The following is a 27,472-nucleotide window of genomic DNA, read 5'->3' as shown; positions in this document are numbered from 1 at the left end:
ATTGGTTCAGAACATTAGAACATTTCTACTTTCTTTAATCCTTTACACCATTGTGCATTTTGACAGTAGCAGGGGCTTACTTACCAGAACCTCTCTTGTTCCTGCTTCCTAATTTTGTAAAGTTGTTCCATTCCGTTTAGCCCTATGTGAGTGCACCACTAAGTGCATATATTGTAATATTGATAGTTCCCCACTCTACCAAAAATATTTTTATTACTGAGTTCATGTGGCATTTCATGTTATCTTTATTTTGCAGGTGTATGAAATGTAAAATCCAAATAAAACAGAAACCATTTGTTTCACCATGTAACAGATCTCACCTCAGCTCTTTAAAATAAGCGCAAAGGAGCTCTGTTATTTATAAGAAGCAACAATATTGAATTAAATTTAATTTCTCCCTATTGGTATCTTTCAGGGAAGCACAGGCTTTCAAGGATATCCGGGCCACCCTGGTGAAGAAGGAGGATCTGTAAGTAACAGATGGTACAGAAACAACATCCCAATCACCTTAAAGAGAACAGTCTGGATCTGTCCCTGGAAATCTGCACTATGGTTTTTATAACATTCTGAATGTGGAGGATTTATTTATTCAGCATTTATCTCCTGCCTTGCTGTCATAAGAAGGGGGCCTCCAGGGTGGCTATCATCATATATACCAACGATATAAAACGTGCAACCTCCCAAGCCTTGTCTGGCAGTCTCTAGACCCCCTGGCATCTGCTGTTGTGTAAAAAATCCATTAAGGAGGGAAAGGGTGGCTAGCTGGACAATGTCTGTTAAGTGGCAGCGTTAGGAGCCATTCACCAGGAAGCACCCTTATAGTGGCAGAAGACACCACAACCGTCCTGAACCTCTTCAAAGCCAAGAGCCAGCCACCCTGATGTAGTGGTCATGCTTAATGAATGGCGTTTTCCAATCTCTCTTTCTTCATTAGGGAGACCGAGGTCCACCAGGTGTCAATGGGACACGAGGAGAAGCTGGGTGTGCTGGTGCAAGGGGTTCAAAGGCAAGTGCCTTGAAGCACTGTTTTCCTCAGGGCGCATCCAGATCAATGGTCTTGTCACATTTTATTTCCTTTCCTTTTTTGTGCCTCACCGTCTTGGTATGCAACTTTGTGCGGTTCCAGCATGCATAGGTTCAGATATCCCCCCACCCCCATGAATATAGAATTTGTACCTCTATGCCCATATATCCATACTCTATCCATACATCTATCCAAATAAATGCAGTGGAGCTTGCTAAGCAAAGAGAGTGACAATGGTGAGGTGAGGACATGAAGTGGGAATGATGAACCATTCGCTTCTGCTAAAGAAAATGAAGTGAAACAAAATGAACAAGGAGTCTAGCTGAATGGGTGTAAATTCATGATAAAAGGCTCTGCCTGGCACAGTTGTTCAAAAGCGCATACCTCTTCAATGAGACATGAGTTGTTATGAAAGACCTTCTGGACCAAGAACTGCAAACTGATATATGATGTGCAGACCATCATGTGCAAATATCACTAGAAGACTGCATGGAATCTAGATCTGGATACCTTCTTATTTTCTGTTTTGTTGGTTTCTCTCACACCCATTATGGATACATAAAAGTTCTTTGCTTTGCATCCTTTGAGTGCAATGGCATAGTATTTTCAGCTTCTGAGAATACGGCTGTATCCCTCCTTCAACCCCCTTCCCTTCTCCCCTGTTTGCAAATGTTTGCACACTCACCTGTATTTCTGAGTGTGGCTTATCAAGAGGATAAGTCAATATTCCTCCCATCATTTCCCTTCTTTGCTCAAAGCATAAAATTATCAATATCACCATCCTCTCTCTCTCTCTCACCTAGGACTTGTGCTTGTCAGTTTGTCTCTGAGCACTGAGCCTCAAGCGCAATATACCCTCCTCTCATGTAAGGGGTATATACACATCAGAAGTCCATGGTGAAGGTTAATAGAGATCTAGTGGTGGTTGTGTTGGGTGAGTGAGTGGGGGTGGGGGGTAAAGGTTCATTGGTTCCTGTTTTGGTTCCATGAGCAGTGATGGATGGAAAGCCACTGCCAGGTTGCCACCATGGGCTGAGCTACTGTTAGGGATGGACTCAGTTCTTGCACTGCAAGCAATGATACTGGGGCATAAGGAGTTTGCTTTAAAAGCGTGTCTCTTTTAAATTTCAGGGAGCAAGAGGCTATCGAGGAAACAAGGTATGCAATCTTTTAAAAATGGGAAAAAACGCCTCTCACTTTAGCCATCTTCATCATCATTATTATATATTTCTATACCGCCCCGTAGCTGAAGCTCTCTGGGCGGTTTACAAAAGTTAAAACATTAAAATACAATATACAAAGTTTAAAAAACCATTTGCATAAAACATATGGACAAACAACATATAACTAAAAACAACTTTGAGCTAAAAACAATTTTTTTAAAAATCCAACAGTAAAACACAGCTTAAAACAACACAGCTTAAAAACAGTATACAAGAGCCAGCAAAAGGAACGCGAGTTCTAAACAGGGATGGCCTGCTGGAAGAATAAAGTCTTTAACGCCTGCCTAAAATCCTTCAACGAGGTCAGCAGGCGCATTTCAACCGGCAGGCCATGCCACAACTGAGGGGCGGCAAAGAAGAACTCTCTTCTCACATTAGGCAGCTGCAGCAGAGAGCCCTCAGAGGACCTTAGGTGGTGGACTGGGACGTAGGGGAGAAGGCGCTCCCTAAGGTACCTTGGACCTAGACCATGAAAGTCTTTAAAGGTAAGAACCAGCACGTTATATTTCGCTCGGAAACAAATTGGCAGCCAGTGTAAAAAAATTTAAACTGGTGTAATATGGTCTCCACAGGATGTCCCAGAGACCAACCTGGCTGTTTCCGAACTAAATGTAAAGGCAGCCCCAAGTACAGCGCATTGCAGAAATCAAGCCTTAGCGGTTACCAGTGTGTGCACCGTTGTTACCAGGTCCATATGTTCTGGGAATGGGCATAGCTGGCGTATCAGCTGAAGGTGATAACAGGCACTTCTCACTGTTGCCTCCACCTGGAGTACCAGGAGAAGGGTTGGGTCAAGAAGCACCCCCAAGCTATGAACTTGCTCCTTCAGGGAGAGTGTGACCCCATCCAGAACTGGTTGACATACCTCAATACCTGAATTAGGACCCTTCACGATGAGCACCTCTGTCTTGCCTGGGTTCAGTTTCAGCTTGTTCTCCCTCATCCAGCCCATTACTGACTTCAGGCAGTCATTCAGAGGAGTCATACCTTGGTTAAAGATGTTCAGGAGAAATAGTTTTGGGTGTCATCAGCATACTGATAACACTCAGCCCCAAACCTCCTGATGATCTCTCCCAGCAGTTTCATGTAGATATTGAACAGCACTGGGGATAGAATGGAGCCCTGAGGGACTCCACATAATAGTTCCTTTTTTGAGGAACAACTATCCCCAAGCAACATCATCTGGAACCGTCATCTGAGAGAAAGGAGCAGAACCACTGCAGAGCAGTGCCCCCAACCCCCAACTCCCTCAAGCGATCCAGAAGGATACCATGGTTGATGGTATCGAAAGCTGCTGAGAGATCCAAAAGAATCAACAGGGATGCACTCCCCCTATCAATTCCCAGGCAAAGATCATCCATCAAGGCGACCATAGCAGTCTCAACTCCATAGCGCGCCCTGAAGCTTGTTTGAAATGGGTCCAGATAATCAGTTTCATCCAAGACTGCTTGGAGTTGAATAGACACTGCCTTCTCGATTACCTTGTCCAAAAATAGTAGATTACTTACTGGCCTATAATTATTGAAGTCTAGGGGGTCAAGGGAAGGCTTCTTCAGAAGTGGTCTAACAATTGCTTCTTTTAGACATGATGGAAAATTACCTTCCCTTAGGGAGGCATTAATAATATTCAGCAAAAATTGCTTTACCCTCTCCCCTCCCTGGATTACAAGCCAGGATGGGCAGGGATCAAGAGGGCAAGTTGCCTTTTTGACCAAACGAAGCAGCTTGCCCATATCATCATGAGTCACAAGCTGAAAATGACCCAGTTTAATTGTGCGAGCAGAGTTGCTGGACACTCCACTGTTGATTTCTGTCCCCACGACAGTGTCCAAGTCGGCTCATACCTGGGAGATTTTATCTGCGAAAAACTAATTAAAGGTGTCACAGCAACCTACTGAAGGCTCTAAGATCAGATTCAGTGTGTGTGTGTGTGGGGGAGCTGACTCAGCTCCCTAACCACACTGAACAGCTCAGCTGGGCACAAGTTTGCAGACACAATATGTTCAGAGCAGAAAGCTCTCTTCACTGCACGTATCGCCACCTCATAGGTCTTCAAATGATCCCTATGACATGTCTTATCGGATTCAAGTCGCGTTTTCCACCATCGGCACTCTAGTCGTCGTCCTTGCCGCTTCAGCTCCTTCAGTTCTTCTGTAAACCATGGAGCTTGTTTGGAAGCGGGTAGGAGAGGACATCTAGGAGTGACCGTGTCAATAACCCTGGTCAGATCGTCATTCCACACAGAGACCACCAGCCAAGAAACCCCCCAAGGCATTTTGGAATCACAATGGATCCATCAGCCTTCGGGAGCGGACCATCTTAATTGGTCCTCCACCTCTGCATTAGTACTGCCTTGTGAAAGAGAAGCCAAGGTTGTATGACAAATGGGGTTTTGAATTATAGGAAGTGGTTTTGGATATGGTTTGGCTAATACAACAATGATTAGGTGTGGACTTCTCTCATACTAGGAAGCTACCAAGTCAGACCCTTGGTCGTCCATCTAGCTCAGTATGGTGTACTCTGATGGGCAGTGGCTCTCCAGGGTTTCAGGCATGGAATGTTCTCAGCCCTACCTAGAGATCCAGGGACTGAACCTGGGACCTTTGGCATGCAAAGCAGGTGCTCGACCACTGAGCTAAATACTGTTTGCAAACAATCCTCCTGGTGGTCTGAGAAAGTGTTGGCCGTTGGCAATGGTTTGCCAGATGGCTGCTTGAAGAACGATGGGTGTTTAACCATAGATGGAGAGACAGGATCAGTACAAGATATTCTGCTGCATGAGGCAAGCACAAGATGGCAACCCCTCCCCCTCCATTCCACATACACGAACTGACTGGACTGGCGGCTGAAACTTTCTTCAACACTAGCAATGGGATAGCATTCTCTACCACACCTGAAGGCAGCAGGCTAGCTTAGGAGTGCATTACAAGCCATGCGGCACACACAACTGTCTCCTCCAAGAGAGGGGAGTGGCTAGGGGGCTCAGGAAGAACAGCCTGGGGGACTGCTGCCACCGCCCCTCAGCCTCTGCTGCCTGAAGTGGTTGTGTCATTTTACTTAATGGTAGGGCCAGTCCTGCAGAAAGCATGGTCATATATCATCTCAGCAGAAATGTGCCAGAAACAGCGCTCCAAAAGACTGTCATAATAATCCTTATTTTTGTATTGTTTCAATAGGGTGAAGATGGTGATATTGGGCTTGACAGCATTGATGGACAGGAGGTACCATTTTACCATACATTTTGATGGAGATGATTTTCATGTATAGCCCACTTTCTGAGATGGACCAAAAGAGTGCATGGCTTTGAAAGAAATGCAGAATCCAACAACAGCATGTTACAAAACAGCTAAAATAGACTCAGTAATCTGCTCAAATATTAAAAATCTTGTGAATGTTTCAAAATTGCTTAAAGAGAAGACCAGACTCAGAAAAATTCTCCAGATGTCTTCAAAATAGGCCTGTCTTTGTCTTCTGAAAGACTGGAGGCTTTGTATGAGAATGACTGCTGTGGGAGGCATATTCTGCAAGATCACTGAGTTGTGTTTATTTGAAACCAAGCATGCTCTTCTTGTTTTCCTTTTATTTTGGGGATTTAGGGCCAACGAGGATCTCCTGGATCAGCTGGACAACAGGGCAGCTCAGGTCGAAGGGTAACACTAGTTCTTACCCCCCTAATTTTTGTATTATATTTTGAAATAAGGTTAACAAAATAAAGGCAACAAAAAGAAGTATGTACATAATCATGCATCAGATCACTAAGGGAGCAATCCTATGGCCACTGCACACTGTCTAGATGGCCATAGGATATGCTCCTTTCCGGGAACTGACCTTGGAGCCCGCGCTCTGAGGTCAGTTCCCGGAACTCTGACCTCCCCCCTCATCCGTGCTGCCTCGGAGGCAGCATGGAGAAGCCTCGTCCTCTGCGCTCAGAAGATGAGCGCGGAGCGGCTAAAAAGGGGCAGGGCTGGGGGGCGTTCCGGGGCGGGGAGGGGAGGGTGGAGCTGCGTGTACAACATATCCTATGTGTCGTATGGCAGCTTCCTTCCCGGTTACTGCTCCCCGCCTCTAGACAGCTGAAAACGGCTGTCTAGCGAAAAAGAGCAAGCCAGGAGAGGTGCGGAGGGAATGATCCCCCTCTGCCTCTCCTGCCTTGCTTTGGATCGGAGGTCGGAGGCAGCTGCCTATCTAGTTAGGATTGCGCCCCAAAGAAACAAAGTAGCTCTCTAATTATCAATCTTAGTCTATAACTGATATGCTTATGGAACATCTACAATAAAAAGGCCTAAGTAGGAGCAAAATACCTAATGAAAGTAAAAATACAAGTTCTACAACTTATAAAAGGAACATGTGCAAGTGTATGTCATTTTGTGTGTTTGTGCATATTAATCAGAAAAAATATATAGGCAACTGTACTTTGTTGGAACTTTATCAAATATTTGTGGTGCCTCAGCAAAGAAAATGAATGGAAACCATGGTATCATTCTTCAAGTCAGGATTCCTTGCTTACTGCACTTGCTGAGTAAGTCTATATATACTCATAGTCTCCCAAATTTTATTCATCCACTGCTTTTTAGTTGGCTGCTTTGGAGACTTCCAGTTACATGCTGTACATAACTTTGCAACTTTATACAATTGCTTAAGAAGGTCTTTATGTAGGAATCCAGGACCATTATGTTCAAAAAGATGAAGTAGCATTGCTTTAGGAATTACCAGTAGTCTAATGCGAAGAAATTCCTGACACTAATCAGCAGCCATGTTCCAAAACTCCAGCACCGTAGAACATTCCCACCAAGGATGAACGCATAAACCAATGTGACCACACCCTTTCCAACAATATTGGCTATAATTTGGATGTATTAGGTGAAGCTTTCCAGGAGTAATGTACCACCTACTCAGAACTTTCTATTGTGCTTTCTTTATATTAGCGTTGATTGATAAAGATGTAAAAGAAGTCCAAATACACTGCCAATCATCTTCTTCCAAAGACTCACCTAAGTGAGTCTCCCATGCCTGCACATAGGATGGCTTGTCATCCAATAATGGTATTTGAAGGATTTTATAAATAGATGGCATCAAACCTTTATTTGAAGTAACAGCAGCTGGAAGCCACTGTAACCTCTATATTGTCTTGTAGGCAAAATCAACCCTTTGGAAATGGAAACTGCTGTGAATTGCTTAATGATTAAAGTTTGAAATGGATAGATTCATTGGGTTGTATCCGATGTTAGTCCCACTTAGAGTAGACCCATTAATATGAATGGGGCCTAACTTAGACATGTCTAACTTAGGTCCCATTCATTTTAATGGGTGTACTGTAAGTGGGACTAACGTCAGATACAACCCAATGTTTACATATAGGGGCTGACTGCTACCAATCAGCATTTATCAAAGGTCATCAAACACATCTGCCACAATGCGTTAAAGAGTTAAATATGCTTAAACGCCCCCCCCATACGTACATAGACACACACATTGCAACAAGCAAACAGAAGCATGCTTATCTCTGTTGGGTTGTGGCCACCAGCCGTAATAATTCTAGGATGAGATCTGAGAATGTAAAGATTTGTACTGGATATAATGTGAGGCAGTGCATGATATCTGAACTGCTGCTTGTCTTTTCTTCGTTGTTGAAGGGTAGAGAAGGCCCCAGAGGAGAGCCAGGTGAGCGTGGACAACTTGGGATAAGAGGAGACAATGTGAGTAATGGTGGCTGTTTCTTTTTTAAATCAAAGAGTATGTTAGTAATCAGAAGTAGTGTTTTCTGCAGTGTTGTAGTGGAGCCGGGGCTCACAGGGACGCAGCACCTGCACTTTTTGATTAGTACGAATGCTGACATCATCTGCCACTTCCGTGTTTGCTCAGTGCTTAGCTGCAATAATCACAGTAGCTGGTGGCAGCGGTGGTGGCCATGGCGGTGGTATGAATTTTCCCAGCAACAATATATTGCTCCCTGTTGTGAGGAAAAGTATTTTGGTCTGACTTGGTCAGAATACCTGCTCCTGGTGGAGAATGTAGATAAAAACTGGTTTGTTGATATGGGTCAACATAGTGGCCTGACCTTTTGGACTCTCGTGTGTGTGTGTGTGTGTGTGTGTAGGTGTAGCAATGAGGACTGTCATGATAAGTGTCTGCAGTCAACATTTACCACTATACCACTGTTTTTCTGTAGTCCTATCCAGGCATTCCAGCAGTGAGAGGGCAACATGAGTAGGTCTATGGGGCCATGCCTTTATCCCTGGCCCCATCGCTGTGCAGCTTTCCTGTGTTCCAGTGTAATTTCTGCAGTGGGGAGCCTTTTCTGCCCATGGAGGTTTCCCACGTGGTTAAGAACCCTGATTTTCCAAGGTTCTTAATTGCACAGGGAGCCTGCAAGAGTAGAACAGCACACACACCACTGCAGAAGTCACACTAGATCATGGGGAAGCAAGCATGCCCTGCATGATTATAGGGGCATGGCTAAAGGTGTGGCACTGTAGCCCATTTCTACTCATGTTGCCCCTTCATCACTGTAATTGGAGGCAAGCTGGGAGCCAGGATTTGAGCAAGGGAGTCAGAGCCAAGGGACTGAGCCAAGAATCAAAATCAAGGAGTGAGCCAGGAAGTGAGTGCCGAGGGGCAAGGACCAGAAGTCAGGCCCAAAGGGAGAAGCCAGAAGTCAGGGCCGAAGGGCGAAGCTGAAGAACACACAGGAACATACCAGGGCCAGGGAGACCTTGTGGTGCAGGCCACGTCCCAGCCCAAAGAGGAGCCCCTTAATAGCCCTTCCTGTTCAGGAGGATCCAATGCACCTGAGAATACTTCACTGCCAAGAAATTGTCCGAGTTACTACTGCTCAGCAGGTGGGGCAGCTGCTCACAGAACTGATGGTTTCCAGGTCTCACCTGGCTGGCTTGTAAGAGACTGTTTCGCCTAAACTCTGTTGTGACTGGACCCCAAGATAGTACTGCCTGTCCAGTGTACACATGCATATGGCAAGCTGATGCTCCAAGGGGGCCATTTTATCTAGCCCCTTGCTGGAGGTCAAGAGAAACTGGACACTGGTGTTCTTCTAGTGCAGAGCGCAGCTGTATTTTTCTAAAAGGTATTGTATGAGGAAGACAATATTTTTGACTGAAATCTTTCTCAGTATCTGACCAGTTACCTTATTGCCCTGTGAAATTATACCTTCCTATCATTAGGCCGGCCACCCACTTGGATTGCATGCTCGAGTTCATTGCCTACCAAGATGATTTCCTTCTGTTGCTTCAGGGAAAGCCTTTGTAGTTTTGGATGGTGGAGGGCCTACATTTCAACTAAAACTACTGTCGATCCTATTTCTGCGGCCCATTTTTTCAGCTGTGCTAGCCAATCAGAGGTCTCTGCAAATACTCAAGAATTTGTTTTTTGTTTTTTCAGGGGGTTCCTGGAATTGACAACGATGTCTTTGGTGCTCCGGGTAAAAGAGGAAACGCAGGGCGGCAGGTAACCAAGCATCTAGAAATCATTAAGGAAAATGAAGCATTTCTGAAAAGAGAAGTGCATATTTTTGCAAGACTGAATGTCATCACCTTCTTATAGTGAATCAGGGATTTATTTCTTGTTTTTTTATTTATTATTATTATTATTATTAATAATAATAATAATATTCATTTTGGCACTCATAACTTTGCATCAGAAGCAAAAAGAGCTTGGATCTGATATGTTGCAATCTGACCCCGATTGCCGGAGAGCGGCAAAGCACATGAGCATGATGTTCCATTGATCCCTGTGGATTTTGGCATATCTGCAAGGTCAGTTGAACACAAATAGAATAAGATGCTTTCGGCAACGTACTAAGAATTTGAAACTCAGCAGGTCTCTATTGTCTTTAAATTAGGTATGGTTAATAGGTATATTTTTGATACAGTTGATTGCAACACAGATGCTAACAAAGTGGTGTTGTATTTTGAGTGTTGGATGAGTGTGTGTTTCTTGAATTACATGTCAGAGTTCATGACATAGCTCTGATCCTGGAGTATGGGAAAGACCGAAAAGTAATTCAGTAATCTCACTGTGCTTTGCAGGGGGAACCTGGAGCCGATGGCGTACAAGGAGAAACAGGAGAGGAGGGTGCAAATGTAAGCGCAGTTGTAATAGCAAGGAAGTAAATGCTGTGTCTGGGTTTACAGTAGCAAGGTCTTCCCTTCCTCCAATGTAATGTCTTTGTTAATGAGGACTGGCCAATGTGGTCATATTATGCCAATACTTTTCCATCTGCAGTCCATTTCCTGGCCCAATTCAAAGTGTTGTTATTAACATTCAAAGCTCTAAATGGCTTGTGGCCAGGTCACTTGAAGGATCATTCCCTCTCATATACACCTGCGTGGAGCCTAAGATCAACTTCAGAGGACCTTCTCTGGGAGCCCCCACCAGAGGAAGTGTGGTGTGTGGGGGTCTACTAAGAAGAGGGCCTTTTCTGCTGTGGCACCCTACACTGTACTCTTTTCGATGCCAGGTGAAGACCTTTTTATTTTTCCAGGCATTTTAGTTTTTCAGTTTCTGTTTTCAATCTGGTATTGTATTTTAAATCTTTGTACTGCCGCTAAGTTCTATTTGGTTATTATTTTTATTTCTATGCTGTAGTTTTAAACTTTTACTTTCTTATATTGTATTTTATCATCTTGTATTTTATGGTTTCAATTGTTGTGAACCACCCAGAGGGCTTTGGCTATTAGATGGTAGAGAAATGTAATAAATGAATAATAATAATAATAATAATAATAATAATAATAATAATAGATAATGTCTTTTAAAAAAACACTAAAAATCAGGTAAAGGTAATTAGGTAGGATGAAAAAGGTAGGAGACTGCTAGGTGCACAGGGAAAGGTTTATTAAGCATTAACCTTTTTTCTGTGCAGCAGGACAGGAGGTCACCTCCCTTTTTCTCTCTATGGTGCCTTCCTGTTTGTTTTTGCTGCTTCTGCATTAAGGTCATTTGGCGCTGAGGCTAGAAAGTTGGATCTCTGGTAAAACTTTTTTTTTGCTAATGTATCAAGAAGTTGTGGACTAATTGCCCACTTGCAGCCCTTCCCAACTGTGGGGCTGTCAGGTAGTGTTGGACTACAAGTCCCATCACCCAGCCGCAGCAGTCATTTGGTTGGGGATGCTGGGACTTGCAGTCCACTGCAATCTGGGAGCTTATTTTAGAAGCCTTAGGAAATTTATTTATTTATTTGTTTGTTTGTTTCATTTCTATACCGCCCAATAGCCGAAGCTCTCTGGGCGGTTCACAAAAATTAAAGCCAAACAGCACACAATAAAACAATTTAAAATATATAGAACAATTGTCCTCTTTCACTTGCCACTGGCTTCTTATTCTCCTATACGTTTATTTACTTTCACTGCAAGCAGGCAAGCCAGTTTGACTCTTGGGTGGGGCCTGTTCAAAATGCAGGGCCTATCCATACAAAGGCTCTAAGGAAGTCGAGGCACTGAGTGTCCCACTGGTGGAGCTGGAGCTGCTGACTAACACTCTCCAGTGACTTGTAACGGGCTGGTGTAAGCTACATGTTTCACATAGACATAAAGCCGTTATTTTTGAACTTGTTTGAATTTGGGGTGTTGAAGCTGTCCCTTCCCATTTTTTAGGGTCCTGATGGTCGCAGAGGTCTTCCTGGTTTAAAGGTCAGTAGTCACTGCGCTCTCCTGCTGCTGAATGTATTTTTATGAGCTGAGTCTGTGCTTTTGAGCTTTTCTACATGAGGCATTTATTGTGCGCTCATCATTCCCCAATAAAAAAGTTGTTTACGGGTTCTTTAGATGACATCATGACCCTCCAGTTTCGCTTCAGTTTTTAAACGGCACTTTCGGCAAGGCTTTTTAGAGCAGGAAGAATGTGGTCTGAACTCCAAAGCACAAAACCACTCCTTTGAACCCAAATGAGAGATGGCACTGGAGGGCAGCCCTTCAGCTTGCAGCATGCCAGCCTCTCAGTCAATTATTATTTTTAATTAAAAACAAACTTAAGAAATAACATAAAAATCAGGAGGGGCAGGGAGCCTGGTGGGCGCCAAGGGCAGTATCCATGGACACAACATGGGGGACCACAGCCCTACATGATAAGGTTCTTATGAGCCACTCTGGCCACACTGGAGGAAGCGGAGAAATGTAATAAATAATCATATGAAGCTTAGTTTTTTTCAGGGGCAGTAAGCCACTAAACACCTGTTTCTGGGAGCCCCAGAAGGAGAGAAATGTCTCTGGATGCTGGAACATTATTATTACTGCACCTAGAAACATTTATCTCCTTTTTGGTCTACCTTGGATGCTCACCTACGTTTGCACCCCGGTTTCTGGGAGCCACAGCAGGGGTGGGCTCTTGCCACCAAGCCTTATCTGTGGGCTTCTTGGAAGTAGCTGGCTGGCTGCCGTGGGAAGCACTACAGAATTCTGGACTCCATGGACCTTTTGGTTAGGGATGGGTGAACTCACCTCATCGCACCTTACACGCTACTTGCCAGACACCTGCTGGCCACCTGACCCTGCTCACCACATGTGGCAAGCCGCTGGGCGGTCTGCAGGTGCCTGGCAAGTGGCACATGGCCTCCCATTCCCTCACCAAGCCACCATTTTGTGTAAAATGGTGGCTTGGCATACATTACAGGTGTAAATGCTTGTAATCTTGCATAAATGGGCTCTTTACGGCCGCCATTTGCACAAAATCGGCCATTCCATAAAAGTCCAAGACGCCATTTTTACGCAAAATGGGGGATCAGTGAGGGCTCAGGGATCCCTGCACTTGTCCAGCTCAGTGTACACTAAATTGGGCAAGCATGGGGATCCTCAGACTGGTATCCAGAGGTCCAAGCCAGCAAGAAACCACCGAGCTTTGAGCACCAACTGGACACCCATGACAGCCCTACTTTTAGTCTGATCCAGCAGGACTCATTTTAAATTCTTAGTTTTCAAAAATGGGATAAAGAGACTTTGGCCTCAAAATCAGATGTGTCCTGTCCTAAGTCGGAATCTTGGCATATCCCTTCCCCAACAGACTCTTCCAGCTTTTGCACAGTGCCGCCTTTGTAGAAGGCCTTGCAAACCATCCACACGCCGATAATATTATTGAGGAGCTCTAGAGGGCCCTGTAGGCTTTGACATGTATCTGAATGTTCTTCTCCTGATCTGGTCATAAAGACACATGTTAAAATGTTACAGGGGGTGGCCTCCTTATCCAGAGTTTATTGTTAGTCAGCACTGCTGAGTCTTACTTTGCTTTGTTTCCAAACCTCTTCTCATGAGGGCCTTAGGTGTCAATAAACATTTTCAAATTACAGCTTTTCCTATTAATTTCCTCTTCTATTTCCATGCTTCAAAAGTCAAAATTAGACCTAGGATTCAGCTCTCCCACCCTCAATGGTGTTTAAGTCCTCTCCTTCACATCCCTGCTGCTCAACCTATGATGAATATAAAGGTGCCCTTTGATCAATGGAGAGTCCATCTTCTCTTAAACCAGACCCAGAATCAGCAGGCAGCATCCTGGGGCAGCTACCGGGACCTGAGCAGGGCCCACCACTGTGTTAACGCCTGCCCTGGGCCCTCCACACCAGGCAGCTTGGAGATGCCCTTTAAACCTCCCACAGTGCCCAGCAGTGATACTACTGTGGGGGCATTGTGGGAAATTACAGTGGCGGCTCCAAGCCTTGTGGTGCTGATTGCAGCAATGCTGCTGCCACAGCCTGTCATGGCTGCTGTGGCTGCCAGTTGTGTGTGTGGCAGGGCAAAGGAGAGCGGTTGCCTTCATGCTTTTTGATCTTACCAAAATGTTCACAAAAAGCACTCCCTGCCCTGGCTCAGCTCTAGTGTAGACCAGGGGTGGTCAGAAAGTAGATCTCCAGATATTTTAGACTTCAACTTCCAGCATTTCTGACCATTCGCCATGCAGGCCGCGGCTTCTGGGAGTTGACATCCAAGACATTTGAAGATCTACTTTCTGTCCATCCCTGTTCTAGACTGCTGTTGAATGAATGTCTCCTCCCCACACTATCAGACATGCTAGAGCAATCTTCCCCAGCCTGGTGCACGCTGTCAGGATTCCTTCTTGTCCCTGCTGAACTTCAAAAGCCAAATCAAAAACACAGACAAGAGGCTTCTATCCACGGCTCTTTAATCCTTTACTTCCATGGGTCATACAGATGCAAATTGTCAGTAACTCACAGTCTACAAAGGAAAAGCCTTCAGGGAGTTCAAGGGGAAGCTACCCAGGTTGAAAGTTGCCCACTGTTTGAGAAAAGGCGGGCAGGCTACCCTAACTTAAGGGGTAGGGTGGGGATCTCTCTCTATCTCGTGAGGTCTCTACGCATAGCTGTTCCTGCCGGGCCAGTCAGACAGATCACCTAAGCTCCACTCCTTCCATCTCTCTCTTGGCTCTGCATCTGCACCTGGCATCTAAGAATTCAGGCTGTCCAAGCCTCACCTCTCCCTGTTCGCTATCTCTCACAGGGGTGTGTGAAGAGAGGCCTTCTCCATCCAGCTGGACTATTGAAACCTGGGGAGTCTCTCTCTCCCTGTCTGGAAGAGTCTGGGAAAATTCCTTCCTCACGTTTTGCGGTTCCTCTTCGAAATCTGAGCTATTCTGCCACTGCCTATGCTCAGAGGCACCCTTGACACCCTCCAGATGTTTTGGACTTCAATCCCATCAGCCCTAGGTAGCCAATAGTCAGGAAAGCTGGGGGTTGGGGACGGCTATGGTAGGGAGAAGGCAAGTAGTGTAGAGGTTATGAGGTTGTGGCTAACTATGGGTTATCACAAGTTTCTGCAAGTCACACATTGGCAGGAATTGCATGTATTAATTTTTAATGGAAGTTGGCAGTGTTTGGAAACGTCCATTTTTAAAGTTCTTTCTGTTTGGTTTGGCAGGGTGTGCCAGGAAATGAAGGGGTACCAGGTTATCCTGGGGAAACTGGGCCACAAGGCCAACAGGTAAGATAAAGTTACATTGAAGAGGAGTACTTAATGTCGCATGGAAAAGCATAACACACAGTTCATGGCACACCCAGTGTTTAGAGTAGCTTGTGATGGCTTGCCACAGCTGAATTCTGCATAGCATATTGCACTGGGTGCCCATCTGACCAGCTCTCTGCAGGCTGTGTAGTCATTATGCACTGGAGGGGGTACATGAATCAGCCTAAATCATTACACGCAGGCTGCATCTGGATCTTGGTGTACATGTTAGCAGAAACTGAGTTCCCCACTTACCGGGGAGCCGCCATTGTGGGCGCGCGCGCACGTCCTGTGGTGGGAAAGGGAGGGAGCTGGCAGGAGCCTGTGCAGCAGCAGCAGTGCCTCCCTGCAGCCTGATAGCGCCGAGCCGATCGAAAGGCTGATTGGCTTGGCTGGGGTGTGGCAGTGAGGAGATGAGCTAAACGGGAGCAGCGGCAGGCAGTTTCGTCTCTGGTCCGTCTGGCTCATAAAAGAGTTGTTTATGTCACAACTTTGCGGGGCATGATAGGCATTAGGCTGGATCAATTTGGGAGGGAGAGCGGGATTGGGCTCCCTGCTTCCCTGCAGTGGGATCCCCTTAGGGGATCCGGGTGGGTGGGTCACCAAGGCCAGGCCAGCATGGTGGCTGCAAGCGTGCCACATCCAGGATGGAGGGAAAGGGTTCACGTTAGCGGTCTGCGCCATGGTAGGCCTTTGACCCATCCACCTACCACCAACACTCCTGGCAGGTGAGCCAGGAGGGAAAATCGGACAGCAGTCAGGCTGTCTGATGGCGGGATTCATGCCCTATGCCTCTGCCAGTCCTATTCAAAAATTAATAAAGCTGTGGCCAATTTAATAACCCATTTAAGCTGCTGTCTCTGGTTTGTTCTTTTCATCCACCACATGGACACAATTAGATACTGCGCCACACAAATATGGTGTACTTCATGCTTCACCATCATATCTGTCTCCTATGTCACCAGGGTACATCGGGCCAAAGAGGACTACCCGGACCTATTGGACTACAAGGCTTGCAAGGCCCTCAAGTACGCCTTAAAATATGTCTTGCTTTGTTAAGTGTGTTTCATCATCTCTTACAACATTCTGTTCCTCCTGGGTTTTTTTTCTTGCTCTTTATAAAACTGAAACAGGATAGGAAAGGTAGGCAGTTATTAAGCATACCAAAAACTCACAGGAGGAGGAACTCTTCCTGGGCCAGTGCCATGGAAATCTGCCTGCCCTGTTGAATTTCAGCTAGCCTCACTTAGTTTAGAGCCCCTGGATGAATACTTTTGTGTATGAATACTTTGCTCAAAGTCTCATCACATCTTGGGCTTTATAGTCTATACTCTACACTTGTATTAGAACAGCCTTGTTTTGCTTACAATTGCACTAGGTTTTTAATGTAGACTACCTTTGAGTCTGAATTTTGCTAATGTGTAATTTAAATGTGCATTTTGGCCAATCCATATTTTAAATTTGCTGTACAAATGCAGAAAGCAAACCACTTTTGGAGTCATGTATAAAATGCTCTTGGTTCACAAGAGACAGTGTCCCCGCTCAAATACCACACTGCTGCATACTCATGGAGAGTTCATTCAATTTGTTTTGAATCCATGTTGTTACTACTTTTTGTCAGGCTGTTGATTTAGCAGATTTTGGAAAACAGTCTCTTTGAAATCTTTCCCATATCCACTATAACAACAACAACAACAACAACAACAACAATTCCTTTGTCCCATAGACTTTGTTACACTCCATGTCATTTATGTGGACTTTTTGCATGCAAGACACTGACTGGGTTCGCACAACACACTAACCTACTCTCAGTAGTTGAGTGTGGGTTGTTGTTGAACCGTGGGTTGTTTGTTGAATTGTGGGTTAGCATGTTGTCTGAACCTAGGACATTTTCCACAGGGTGGCTTGTTAACCATGCAGTGTGGCTTATTTTTCTCGAACAAGCCACCTTGAGAACCTATGGTTTGTTGTTGGGTAGCTTATCAGGGTGGTTAACAAGCCACCCTGCAGAATATTTCCTGGGTTCAGACAACATGCTAACGCACAGTGCAACAAACAACCCTTGGTTCCACAACAACCCACACTCATCTCCTGAGTGTGGGTTAGCATGTGGTGTGAACAGCCCCATTATCTGCTGCTCAGCATTTAATAGAATGGGGAATTTTCAGGGAATAAACTGAAGTCCATGAGAGGAACGGGTAAGGCAAAATAAGAAAATGTATAATTTCATAATGTTTGCCTTCTGCAAGTATCATAAATGTATTTCTTTTTTGTATACTAGTGAAGGTTGCCCATTAATAGCTTACACCTTTTTAAAAAGCTTGCGTGAATGTGTACAAGGCGGCCTCCTTGGTTTCTGAGTTCTGGAAGTTAGCATCTGATAGTCTCCACCATTCATCCTGTCCTCATTAAGTCTTCTGAGTCCTATGAGCACCGCTAAAGCTTTTCTCTGAAAAGGCTTTCTCCCCTGGAATTTCATTTCCTTGGATAAGTACCACCAAATACAACTCATGGGCATTATGTTGTCCATTTCATGAGACATGGAATGACATCTTTAGAAGAAATGAATGGATTCAGTTCCAGTTGTGTCTGTCTGACTGTCTGTCTGTGTCTTCCTGTATAGTGATTTAACAGACATGATTTAGAATAGCTGGAAACCTGGATATGATTACAAAGAAAACATGAAAGCTATGTAACTGGCTGCCAGCAAGTACTGTGGTCAGGAAGGCCATTTGCTGTGAAGCAGAAAATGAAAATTTTGCCAACAATTTTGTGCTCTGAATAGAAGTCAGGAACTGCTTTTTTCTTAATGTGACTTTCAATATGTGTTTCTGATTGGAGGGTAGTCCAGGAATCGAAGGTGAACCCGGCTCTGTAGGGAAACTAGGACATATAGGGCAAAAGGTAAGCATTCCTAATTTCACTACTACCCTTTGTGCTTTTGATCAGGTGTCTTTTGAAGTAAAAGGCAGCCTTCATTTTGTTTAGCATAAATACAGTATAAACAGTAGTCTTGTATAGTAGGGATGGGGAACCTCCAGGCCATGGGCCAAATTTGGCCTGCAGGATTTCCCCATCTGGCTCCTGTCCTTATCTCCAACAGGAAATCAAAGATAAGGGATTTCTCCTCCTCCCTCCCACACTACAAGTGAAACTTTTAAAATGTCTCCGTTGGTGACAATGGAGGCTTTTCAAAGCCTAATTACAATGGGTGTGTGTGTGTGTAGTTTGGGGAGGGGGGGGGTGAGGGCAGAGTGCTGGTGGGGAGGGAAGAACTAACCCTGTAACTCTTCCTCGAAAAATTGCCCCTCCCCTGCTGCAGTCAGACTTTTAAAAAGCCCCTGTTGCCACTAATGGTTGCTTTGTAAAGGCCTGATTGCTGCAGGGGGAAGAGTGATGTGTGAGTGGGTGTGAATGTATATGTGAGTGTGCATACGAGTGTGAGTGAATGGGGTCTGGGCAATCATGTTGAGGGTGCATGCCAGCAGTGCAGTGGCCCCTCCCATTTTGGGGTGTGGCCCCACCCACTGCTGGCACATGCTTGCCCTAAACCAATTCGAGCCCCATGCTGAAAAAGGTTCCCCTCCCCTGCTGTATAGCAATCAATCAAGGTTGTAATTAGGCTGTAAATAGGTTTTGCGAAATGCAGCTGGAGTCAGGCCTTTGGAGCATGTTACTCCGGTTTTATATTGAACCCCCTGGCTGCTGGTCCATTTCTGGGTGCAATTCAAAGTGCTGGTTATTACCTTTAAAGTTGTAAACACTTTGGGACCAGGATACTTAAAAACACCTATTTTCTCTTGTACAATTCTGCCTGCCCGCTGCGATCAGCAGGAGAGGTCCTTCTGTGCATCTTGCCAACATCTGAAGCATGGTTGGTGGGAACATGGGAAAAGGCCTTCTTGATTGTGGCACCTGGTGTGCGAAACTCCTTGGCCCAGAAGATCTGCTTTGCTGCCCTTGTTGTTTGTCTTTCACCATAGGCTGAACACCTTTCCCATAAAGAAATGAAACAAATAAATAAATATGGGGAGGTAGGAGGGATATATTTCTCAGATTTTGCAAGTGTAGAGAGAAATGGTTAGCTTCACCCCCACAAAACATTTTGGGGATTGTACAGTTACCTCAAGCTTACTAAATCTATCTGGTATGAAAAAACTACTGGCTGCCAGCAGATCTTTTTGACTTCAAAATGGTTAGCAGACTTATGGATCTAGTGATGGTGGGAGCCCCCAAAAGTAAAAAACTGGTCTGCAAATCCATGGAATCCACACTAGGGATGTTAGAGAATTCCGCCACAGATCCCAGGGAGGCCGAATTCCAGCGAATTTGGCCCCCTGGAATCCGTGGCAGGACGGAGCAACCCGCCCCACCACCCTGCGAAAGCCCCACAAAACAAAGCCTACCTGGCTGTGGCTCCGGCAGCGGCGGTGGCTCCGGGGGCAGCTCTGGTGGCCCCAGCCGCTGCCGGGCTGCAGCCGCAAATGGCGGCCGCTACACCGGCCACCATTTGTGTCCCTGGCAAGCTGTGATAGGCTGCGTAAGTATCTATGTAGCCTATCATGGCTCAGGGCAGGGACGCAAATGGCGTAGCAGCCGCCATTTGCGCCCCTGTCTTTTACTGTGGCAGGCTACGTAAATATATACGTAGCCTATCACGGCAATAGGAAGGAACGTAAATGGCGGCCGCTGTGGCTGCCGCCATTTGCATCCATATCTTTAGCCGTGATAGGCTACGTATATATTTATGTAGCCTATCACGGCTAAAGACACGGACGCAAATGGTGGCAGCTACAGCGGCCGCCATTTGCATCCCTGTGCAGCCCAGTGGCCGGATGTCTGGCTGCGGGCGGCCCTGGCCAGCAGCTCCACGGAGTCACCGCAGAGCGGAGCCGGCTGGGGAGGATTCCGGGGGGAGGGATGGAGCGCCTCCCCCCCACCGCAGATTTTCCGGTGCGGAGCCAGGTAAAAGTTTCGTACATCCCTAATCCCCACGACTTGGGAAAAGCCGGTTTGCTGTGGAATCTACAGTTGGATTCATAGAAATCCAAAATCATTTGAATTTGTTGTGGATTTCTTCAACATCCCTCACTAGAAGCCCTCTGTCTGGAAGCACCTCGTGGTCATCCATGTCTCATTTTGTTGGTTTGGTTTTTATTTTTTAAAGAAAGGTAAAGCATGCTTACAGATAGTCTATTATATTGTACTGATTACCATTCAAATAACTTCCTTATAGTTTTGTGGTTAGCATTTTCCTCATGGGAATATGGCCTTTCACCACAGGGATAGGGCTTCTATGGGCTGGTGCTAGGATGAGGTGCTAGCTGTCAGGAGCGCCCTAGCGGCCTCTTTCAGTACACTCCAATAGCCAACTCAAGGCACAGACGGAAGGATTATTTTCAAGGCTTTAATCCTTTTACAACTTAATGACTCTTTCAGATGCTAATCACCAGCGACTAAGCAATGAACAGCAGAGTAGCCTATGCTCCGGGTAGGCAGTTGGTCCCCATTTGAAGGAGAATCACTTGAAGACCCTGAACCTATGGGCTAGGGAGAGATCCTCCCTCCATCCCTTGGGTCCCCAGGACGCGGCCATTGCTTGCGCGCCAAACAGGCGCTACGCCTCCTTTCCGTGCCCTCCATCGCTCCATCGTCTAGCGTCTAGCAAGCCTCCTTCCTGCACTTTCTCACTGCCAGGGTCACTATCTATCTCAGGAATGCCAGCAGGAGGAATCTCTGCCAGCTGCTGTGCCTGTGAGGGATGACCTGGCTCCTCTCCCATGGATTGCTGATCCTCCTCAGAATCAGAACTGCTCTGGGGTTCTATTGGCTCAGTTTCCACCCTGACACTAACATACTCTTCCTCACCTCTCACCTTTTAGCCCAAAGTTACATAAATACAAATGGTATTCACTGTAAACAGCCATCTGTCAGAGAACAGGCTAGGTTAGAACCCGTCTCCCTGACGTTTCATTCTTTCTTTTTTTTTTATGTGAAGGTCATTATTTTGTATGGAGGAACCATTCCATCAAGTGAACCCCCACCTGTAGTTTGAATTGGTACAACCCAGACAGTTTATCACCACAGTGAGAACTAAGTTATAGAAAACAAACCAGTACAACTGGTAGGCAGTAGCTTATGGTGTTCAGCGGCTAATCTCTCTCTCTGTCTCTCTGTCTCTCTCTCTCTCATATACCACGAAAGGGTGAACATGGCGATCTTGGAGAAAAAGGTATACGGGGCTCATCTGGACCAAGAGGCTTGCCTGTGAGTTTTGCCTTGCTCATTCTGAGTCTCTTTACTTGAATGTTGTCACTGAAGCAGTATCCAGTGCTGCCCAGGCACCAGCAGCGGGACCCACCACCACTGGTGCAACAGAAAGCGACCGGAAATGAGCCAAAATGCTCGTTTCTGGAATGGAACAGGCCTGCAGAAGGGAGCTCCGCTGATCTGTCCCATTCTAGAATTGAGTTTCTTGGCCTCGTTTCTGGGGTTGCTCTAGGAAGCAAGCTCCCTGTTGCAGGGGTGGCAGATCCCACTGGTGCAACATACTCAGTGGAGGTGCAGCCACAGCATTAAATACTGCCCTCAGTCTCTGGGTAGATCTCAAGAACTCCAGCTTCATTTGATTTTCCTTGATTCTTTATTACTTCTAATTCATGGCATTGTTGTTCTTGCTGTTGTTATTATTTTGCTGTCCTCAGGAATACAGGCACATTTATTTCAAGGCAGAGGGAAGATAACTTTGTGAGGGTGAAACATGTAGTTCCTCCCCATAACTATCATACGAAGTAGTGATAAAAAAAAAAAATTGGCTCAATTACTGATGCTCAAAATCATCCATCAAAATTTCGAAGTTGATGCAAAGCTCAAAGCTCAATACTAAATCATGAGTTTCAGCAGGTCAATTTAGTTGTGCTACTTCAGTGACAAAACTGAAGTTCATGTTTCCTGTTTGAAATCTGAATGTCATAAGTCTTTTCAGAATGGACACATGTGAGTGTGCAAATTAGTCTTTCAAAAATCAGGTTTCAGCTCTAATATCAGCAACTTACTGTTATCTTCAGACACGATTCTTAGGACCAAGGAAGACTCAGTGAAGATAGCAGGCCTCTGTGAATGTGGCTTGCTGAAAAATTGAACAAACAAGTTGTCCTGTAGATACAAGTGAACCAAAGTGCATCAGGAATGGAGTTCTTAGACTTTCTGGGTCTTCTTTCTTCATGGTCTTGATCATTTCTTCTAAAATATAACTATTTGCTCCTCATATATTTTGCTATTGCAGTCAATGAGATTTTATCCCATAGCTTCATTGAAGGCTGGCCCAAGACATTTTGTGCTGGAGGTGGAGCAGAAAATGACATCTCTCCCTCCAAGTCAAGCTGCATCGTCCCCAAGGGCCAGTCAACTTATTCTGGCACCTGAGGCAGAAAATCCACAAGAACCTATCTCCCAACATGGCAATAAAAACAACAACAATAATAAATTAAATAGCAAATAATTTGCTGTCCTTTCTTGACACCAAAAATCAGCTACCTGAGGGTGGCTGATTTTTGGTGGGGGGGGGCGCTGTTGTTGCACTCGTGTCCTGCTTGTGGGTTTCCCATCAATAGCTGGTTGACCACTGTGTGAACAAAATGCTGGACTAGACAGACCCTTGTTCTGATCCAGCATGGCTCTTCTTATGCTCTTACCTGAAGTGGACATCTCAAACTGCCTAATTGTAAAGCTGACCCTAAGTCTCACACTTAAATAGCTGTTCATTTGTCCATTCCTTTCAGGGACTAGATGGTAAACATGACTATGGTCGACAAGGAAGGAAAGGAGCAAAGGTGAGAGCTATGCTGTTGGGTTTGGGGGCACAGTCTGCTGTATACAGTGTCAGTATTACGATTATAACAGTGGTAGTTACACAACTGCTAACAATAAGCATTGCAATCTGTAGAGCAGGGGAGCAGGCCCAGGGTTCCAATCTGGCCCTTTGGGGGTCCCATCCCTGGTGTCCACAGAAGGCCACGCCTCACCCCCTTTCCCCAACCACTGATTGTTTGGTGGTTTCCTGGATTTGTGGGTTTCCCCTCATTATAAAAGGTTGAAATGCCTCTCCTAAGGCTTCGTTACTAGCAGGAAGAGCTTTGAGCTAAACTTGCAAGTAATTTTGGCTTTCGGCCCCACCCGTTTTGCCTTGGACCCCACCCACCACTGCAGTGTGGCCCCTGAGTTTGGCACCCCTGCTGTAGAAAAGGTTTTTTATAGATGCCTCCATTAAAAAAAATGTCAATGCTCCTTCACAAATTCCTCTTCTTTCTGTAGGGCTTGTGTAGGTAGTCCTGGTGCACTGTGTTCAAGGTGGTTATAGTAATTTAATGAATTCTCTGATATGTAATAACTAGGGCACCCTGGGGATGGAGAACACAAGCAACAGTGCCAATAGGGACCAGAAAAAAACAGCTGTAAGGCTGGAAACCAAATTCAAAAAAGAAACAGCTGCACCAATTGAATTCCCAACATGTTTCAGCACTTGGTCTTTATCAAGGGAAAAACTCTTGGAGATTCTTTTGGAGGATTCTCTTTCCCTTGCTTCTTCCTGGGAAGAAGCAAGGAAGAGGGAATCCTCCAAAAGAATCCCTAAGAGTTTTTCCTTGATAAAGACCAAGGATGGAGTACACAACCATTCTCAAGTATGGCGGTCCCACTCCCTACTTGCAGCCAAGTCCGATTGTCCTTATAGAAGGTGCAGACCCAGAAGTGCAAACCATGCCATAATTAACAAGGGGAAAAACAACAGATCTCCATTGCTGGATCATACATTGTGTTAAAGGCTGTACTTTTTGGGTGCGGAGGGAGGGGGGAAATCAGTTACATGCAGAATTAACATTAAAAGCTAAGCTCTTGACTAATGTAAACCGTAGGAGATTCCCTGGGTTTGCTCTGTTGCTTTACCTGGAGATTTGGACTTTTGCCAGCCATTCTTTCCTGTGCCCAAAACAAACATACCATTCTGTAGAAAATATGGACATTGCAACACTTCCAAGGTATTATAAACAGTTGTGATTGGAAGAGAAGCAGGACAACCTTGCCTACATCAAGTACAGTCTTATGGCCATCCCAAAAATACAGAGGGAAATGGATAAGAACTCATTTCACTGGAGGTTAGTTCTTCTGGAGGGACTTGGAATGATGCTTTGACAGTCTGGACAGAGCCCAGGCTTTACATTTATTATCCCACAATACCCCATCCAACTGTTTCTTTGGCTTGCTTCCTGGTGGTACATAGTGACTGAAACCTAAATTTTATCCATGAATTAATCTGCACCTCCATTTCCATCATTCTATCTTGCTTTGATGCCAGAATAACATCCTCATAATGCTGGTGTCGCATCGCATGTGGTGATATTGCACTGGAATATCTGTTTGTATTCTCCATCCTCATCGCTGAAGAGCTATAAGGGCATTATCCTCCGTGCAATCTTAACCACGAGGAGGAAGAGAACAGGGCCTTGCCCACAGGCACTAACCCCACTGTCAAGTCTCCTGATAGCCCTGCTGCCCCCGCCCCCCTTCCACGTGATGGGGGAAGGTCAGAAGAGGAGAGCCAGATCTACCCTGCGAGGGCTCCTCCCCTGATAGCAGAACTCTGACCGTGCAGGGTTCACAGGGAGAGCCTACATGTATACAATAGGCTCCTCTCTTCAGACCTCTGATTTTGGGGGCAGGGGGCCCAAGTGGGAAGGCAAGACCCGCATGCATGGCCCCACTCTCTTCCCATGTGATTAACATGGCATGGAGGATAATGACTGAATAGGCCCTGATGATACCCATAAATAAGCTTTCTGACTATGATTATATCTTTTGAGTTCAACAGTGGGGGCAGCGGATAATTGCAATACCTCTTAAACCTGGAGTGGTGGGATATAGGAGAAGCTGCTGGACACCATTCATTTCATACTTTGACACAGCAATTGCATCAGTGAGTGCATGCATCTCCAGTGCGGGTTACATGCACTGGTTTCACACTGGCATCCATCGAGTGTAAAAACACTGAGAAGATGTAGGGCAGGGAACTGCAGAGGCCAGTCATAACTGGAATATATATATTTAACCATAGCACACCTGGGTTTCTGCCAGTTTTCTATTCCAAATAAAATGGGAACAAAATGGATATTTTAAACTGATTTTACAGCACAGACCTATGTTTGTCTACTCGGAAGTAAGTCTCATTGAGTTCAGTGGGGCGTCCTTGTATTTCCAGGTAAAAGGGCATACGTTTGCAGCCCCAATTTCCAAAATTGATTGGCTGTGTGCATTAACTTCGTAGGACAGTTCTTAGGTAGATTCTCAGTTCCAGTCCAAGACTTGGGGCTTCAGTATTCATATTTAGCACTGTCTTTCCAGTGAGACTCTTGGATAAAGCAATACCGACATGGCAGATGTGTTTTATTAAAATGTTTTTAAAAAATAGAACAGTGTTAATTGATTTTATTTTTTTTCTTCTAAACTGCATTGTGAAATAAACACAATGAAGGTGCCAGTAGACCAAAGTTTTGTTTCTGTTTCTCTAATACCAGGGACAGACTGGATTTCCTGGAAACCCTGGAGCACAGGTATACAACTACTAGTATTACAGGAGTTAATTTATGCTTTCTGTGTGCATTGCTTTTCTACTTGTATGTTTCTTATTTTCTTTGTGTCAGACTCAAACTAGACATGCAGAATGGGACCGTGGGGTGAGGGGAAGCATGTTTAGTCCTTTGATTCCATGCTGCAGCCCTGATCCAAATCCACCCTCTGAAGCTGCCATTAGTTGCGAAGGGGAAACGTTATGTGATTTAAAGGTTAAGCCCATAAAGTTTTCCCCTCTGTGTCTAATGGTGTATATCACTCAGCTTGTGGAATACCCTGCCAAGTGAGATCAATCAGACTGTGACACTTTATTGTTTTAGGCAGCTGATTTCGGCTTACTTTGTTTACAGGTGCAATCCTATCCATGTTTAGGCAGGAAAAAGTCCTACAACCCCCAGCATCCCTCAGCCAGCCATGCTGGATGGGGATGATGGGAGTTGTAGGACTCCCTTTCTGTCTAAACAGACATAGGATTATACCCTAAGGGCCCAATCCTTTTCAGATAGGCGGCCGCCTCTGAACTCAGAGGTGACCGCCTAGCCAATGCAGGGTAGGAGAAGCATGGAGGGGATTAATTTGTTCCCTCCGCGCTCCTCCTGCCTTGTAATTTCTTCCAGACAGCCGATTTCAGCTGTCTAGCCATGGGAGCAGGGGAGGAGGCTCCTCTCCTGCTCCCATGATCCAATGATCCAATGGATCCAATGGGATCCAATGACACACACTGGATGTGTCATACAGGCATTTCTGCCCTCCCCACCCCAGAACACCCCCGGAACACACCTTTTCGGCTGCTCTGTGCTTCTCTTGCGAGCGAGAGGGACGGGGGAGGGGGACGGGGCTGTTCCATGCTGCCTCTGAGGCAGCACGGAAGTGGGGGGAGGTCGGTTTTCCAGGAACTGACCTCAAAGCGTGGGCTCCGAGGTCAGTTCCTGGAAAACAAGATACCCTATAGTCATCTAACCACTGCCCAGCGGCCATAGGATTGATCCCTTCAAGAGATAAGCATAGTTCAGGAGTGGGTGACTTGTGACCCTCCAAACGTTTGGCCTACAACTCCCTTCATCCCTCACCATTGGCTAGGGGGGATGCTGGAAGTTGTAGGACTTTTTCCTGTTTAAATATGCATAGGATTACACCCCAAGGCTCTTCCCTTTTAGTGTCTTTAGGAATTGTTCGTCTATTGCTTCTTTTATGTTATGTTCATTCTAGGCTGAATCTAGACTTAGTCATACTTAGAGTATATACCCATTGGAATCAATAAGACTTGAGTTAATCATGACCAACTTAAGTCCCACTGATATTTAATGGGGCAACTCATTATGAATCCAACCCGCTCTTTCTTATTATCATTGTTTTAGGAGCTGTTGGTTGTTGTATATGTTTTGATTTGTTGTATGATGTTTTATTTTGTAAGCTACCTTGAATTCTTTTTTGCAAAAAAAGAAAAGAAAAAAAAGATGGGATCCAAGTTTAAATAAAACGATAAATAAGCCAGCAGCATTGGGGAGAACAATCTGGATTGGGGCTGCAGCATGGGGCAAAGGGTTAGACCTATTCTCCTGCCACACCATGGCATCAATCCAAATTGAGGTCTCCTGCAAGATGCTTTTTCGGAAAGAAAGAAAGAAAGAAAGAGGCAGGAG

At 45.4% G+C, this 27,472-nt stretch overlaps 1 protein-coding gene across 1 annotated transcript in view; it reads left to right on the top strand.

Annotated features, from left to right (window-relative positions):
* LOC146344779 (collagen alpha-4(VI) chain-like) overlaps window positions 1–27,472 on the top strand; it is a 134,385-nt gene that overhangs the window by 76,586 nt on the left and 30,327 nt on the right. Inside the window, exons 17-31 of the mRNA XM_084858185.1 lie at window positions 416–469; window positions 935–1,006; window positions 2,156–2,182; window positions 5,424–5,468; window positions 5,844–5,897; window positions 7,881–7,943; window positions 9,643–9,708; window positions 10,290–10,343; window positions 11,856–11,891; window positions 15,123–15,185; window positions 16,172–16,234; window positions 18,048–18,110; window positions 21,411–21,473; window positions 22,988–23,038; window positions 25,775–25,810. Coding sequence (XP_084714311.1) covers window positions 416–469; window positions 935–1,006; window positions 2,156–2,182; window positions 5,424–5,468; window positions 5,844–5,897; window positions 7,881–7,943; window positions 9,643–9,708; window positions 10,290–10,343; window positions 11,856–11,891; window positions 15,123–15,185; window positions 16,172–16,234; window positions 18,048–18,110; window positions 21,411–21,473; window positions 22,988–23,038; window positions 25,775–25,810 — 810 coding nt within the window. The remainder of the gene's footprint in view (window positions 1–415; window positions 470–934; window positions 1,007–2,155; window positions 2,183–5,423; window positions 5,469–5,843; window positions 5,898–7,880; window positions 7,944–9,642; window positions 9,709–10,289; window positions 10,344–11,855; window positions 11,892–15,122; window positions 15,186–16,171; window positions 16,235–18,047; window positions 18,111–21,410; window positions 21,474–22,987; window positions 23,039–25,774; window positions 25,811–27,472) is intronic.

This window comes from Heloderma suspectum, chromosome 5 (assembly GCF_057233095.1).
Source record: "Heloderma suspectum isolate Gila_16-S chromosome 5, 16-S_ref, whole genome shotgun sequence".
In the NCBI taxonomy this organism is placed as follows: domain Eukaryota; kingdom Metazoa; phylum Chordata; class Lepidosauria; order Squamata; family Helodermatidae; genus Heloderma; species Heloderma suspectum.
Note: the sequence above shows the minus strand (reverse complement) of the source record. Positions and strands in the feature narration are given on the sequence as shown.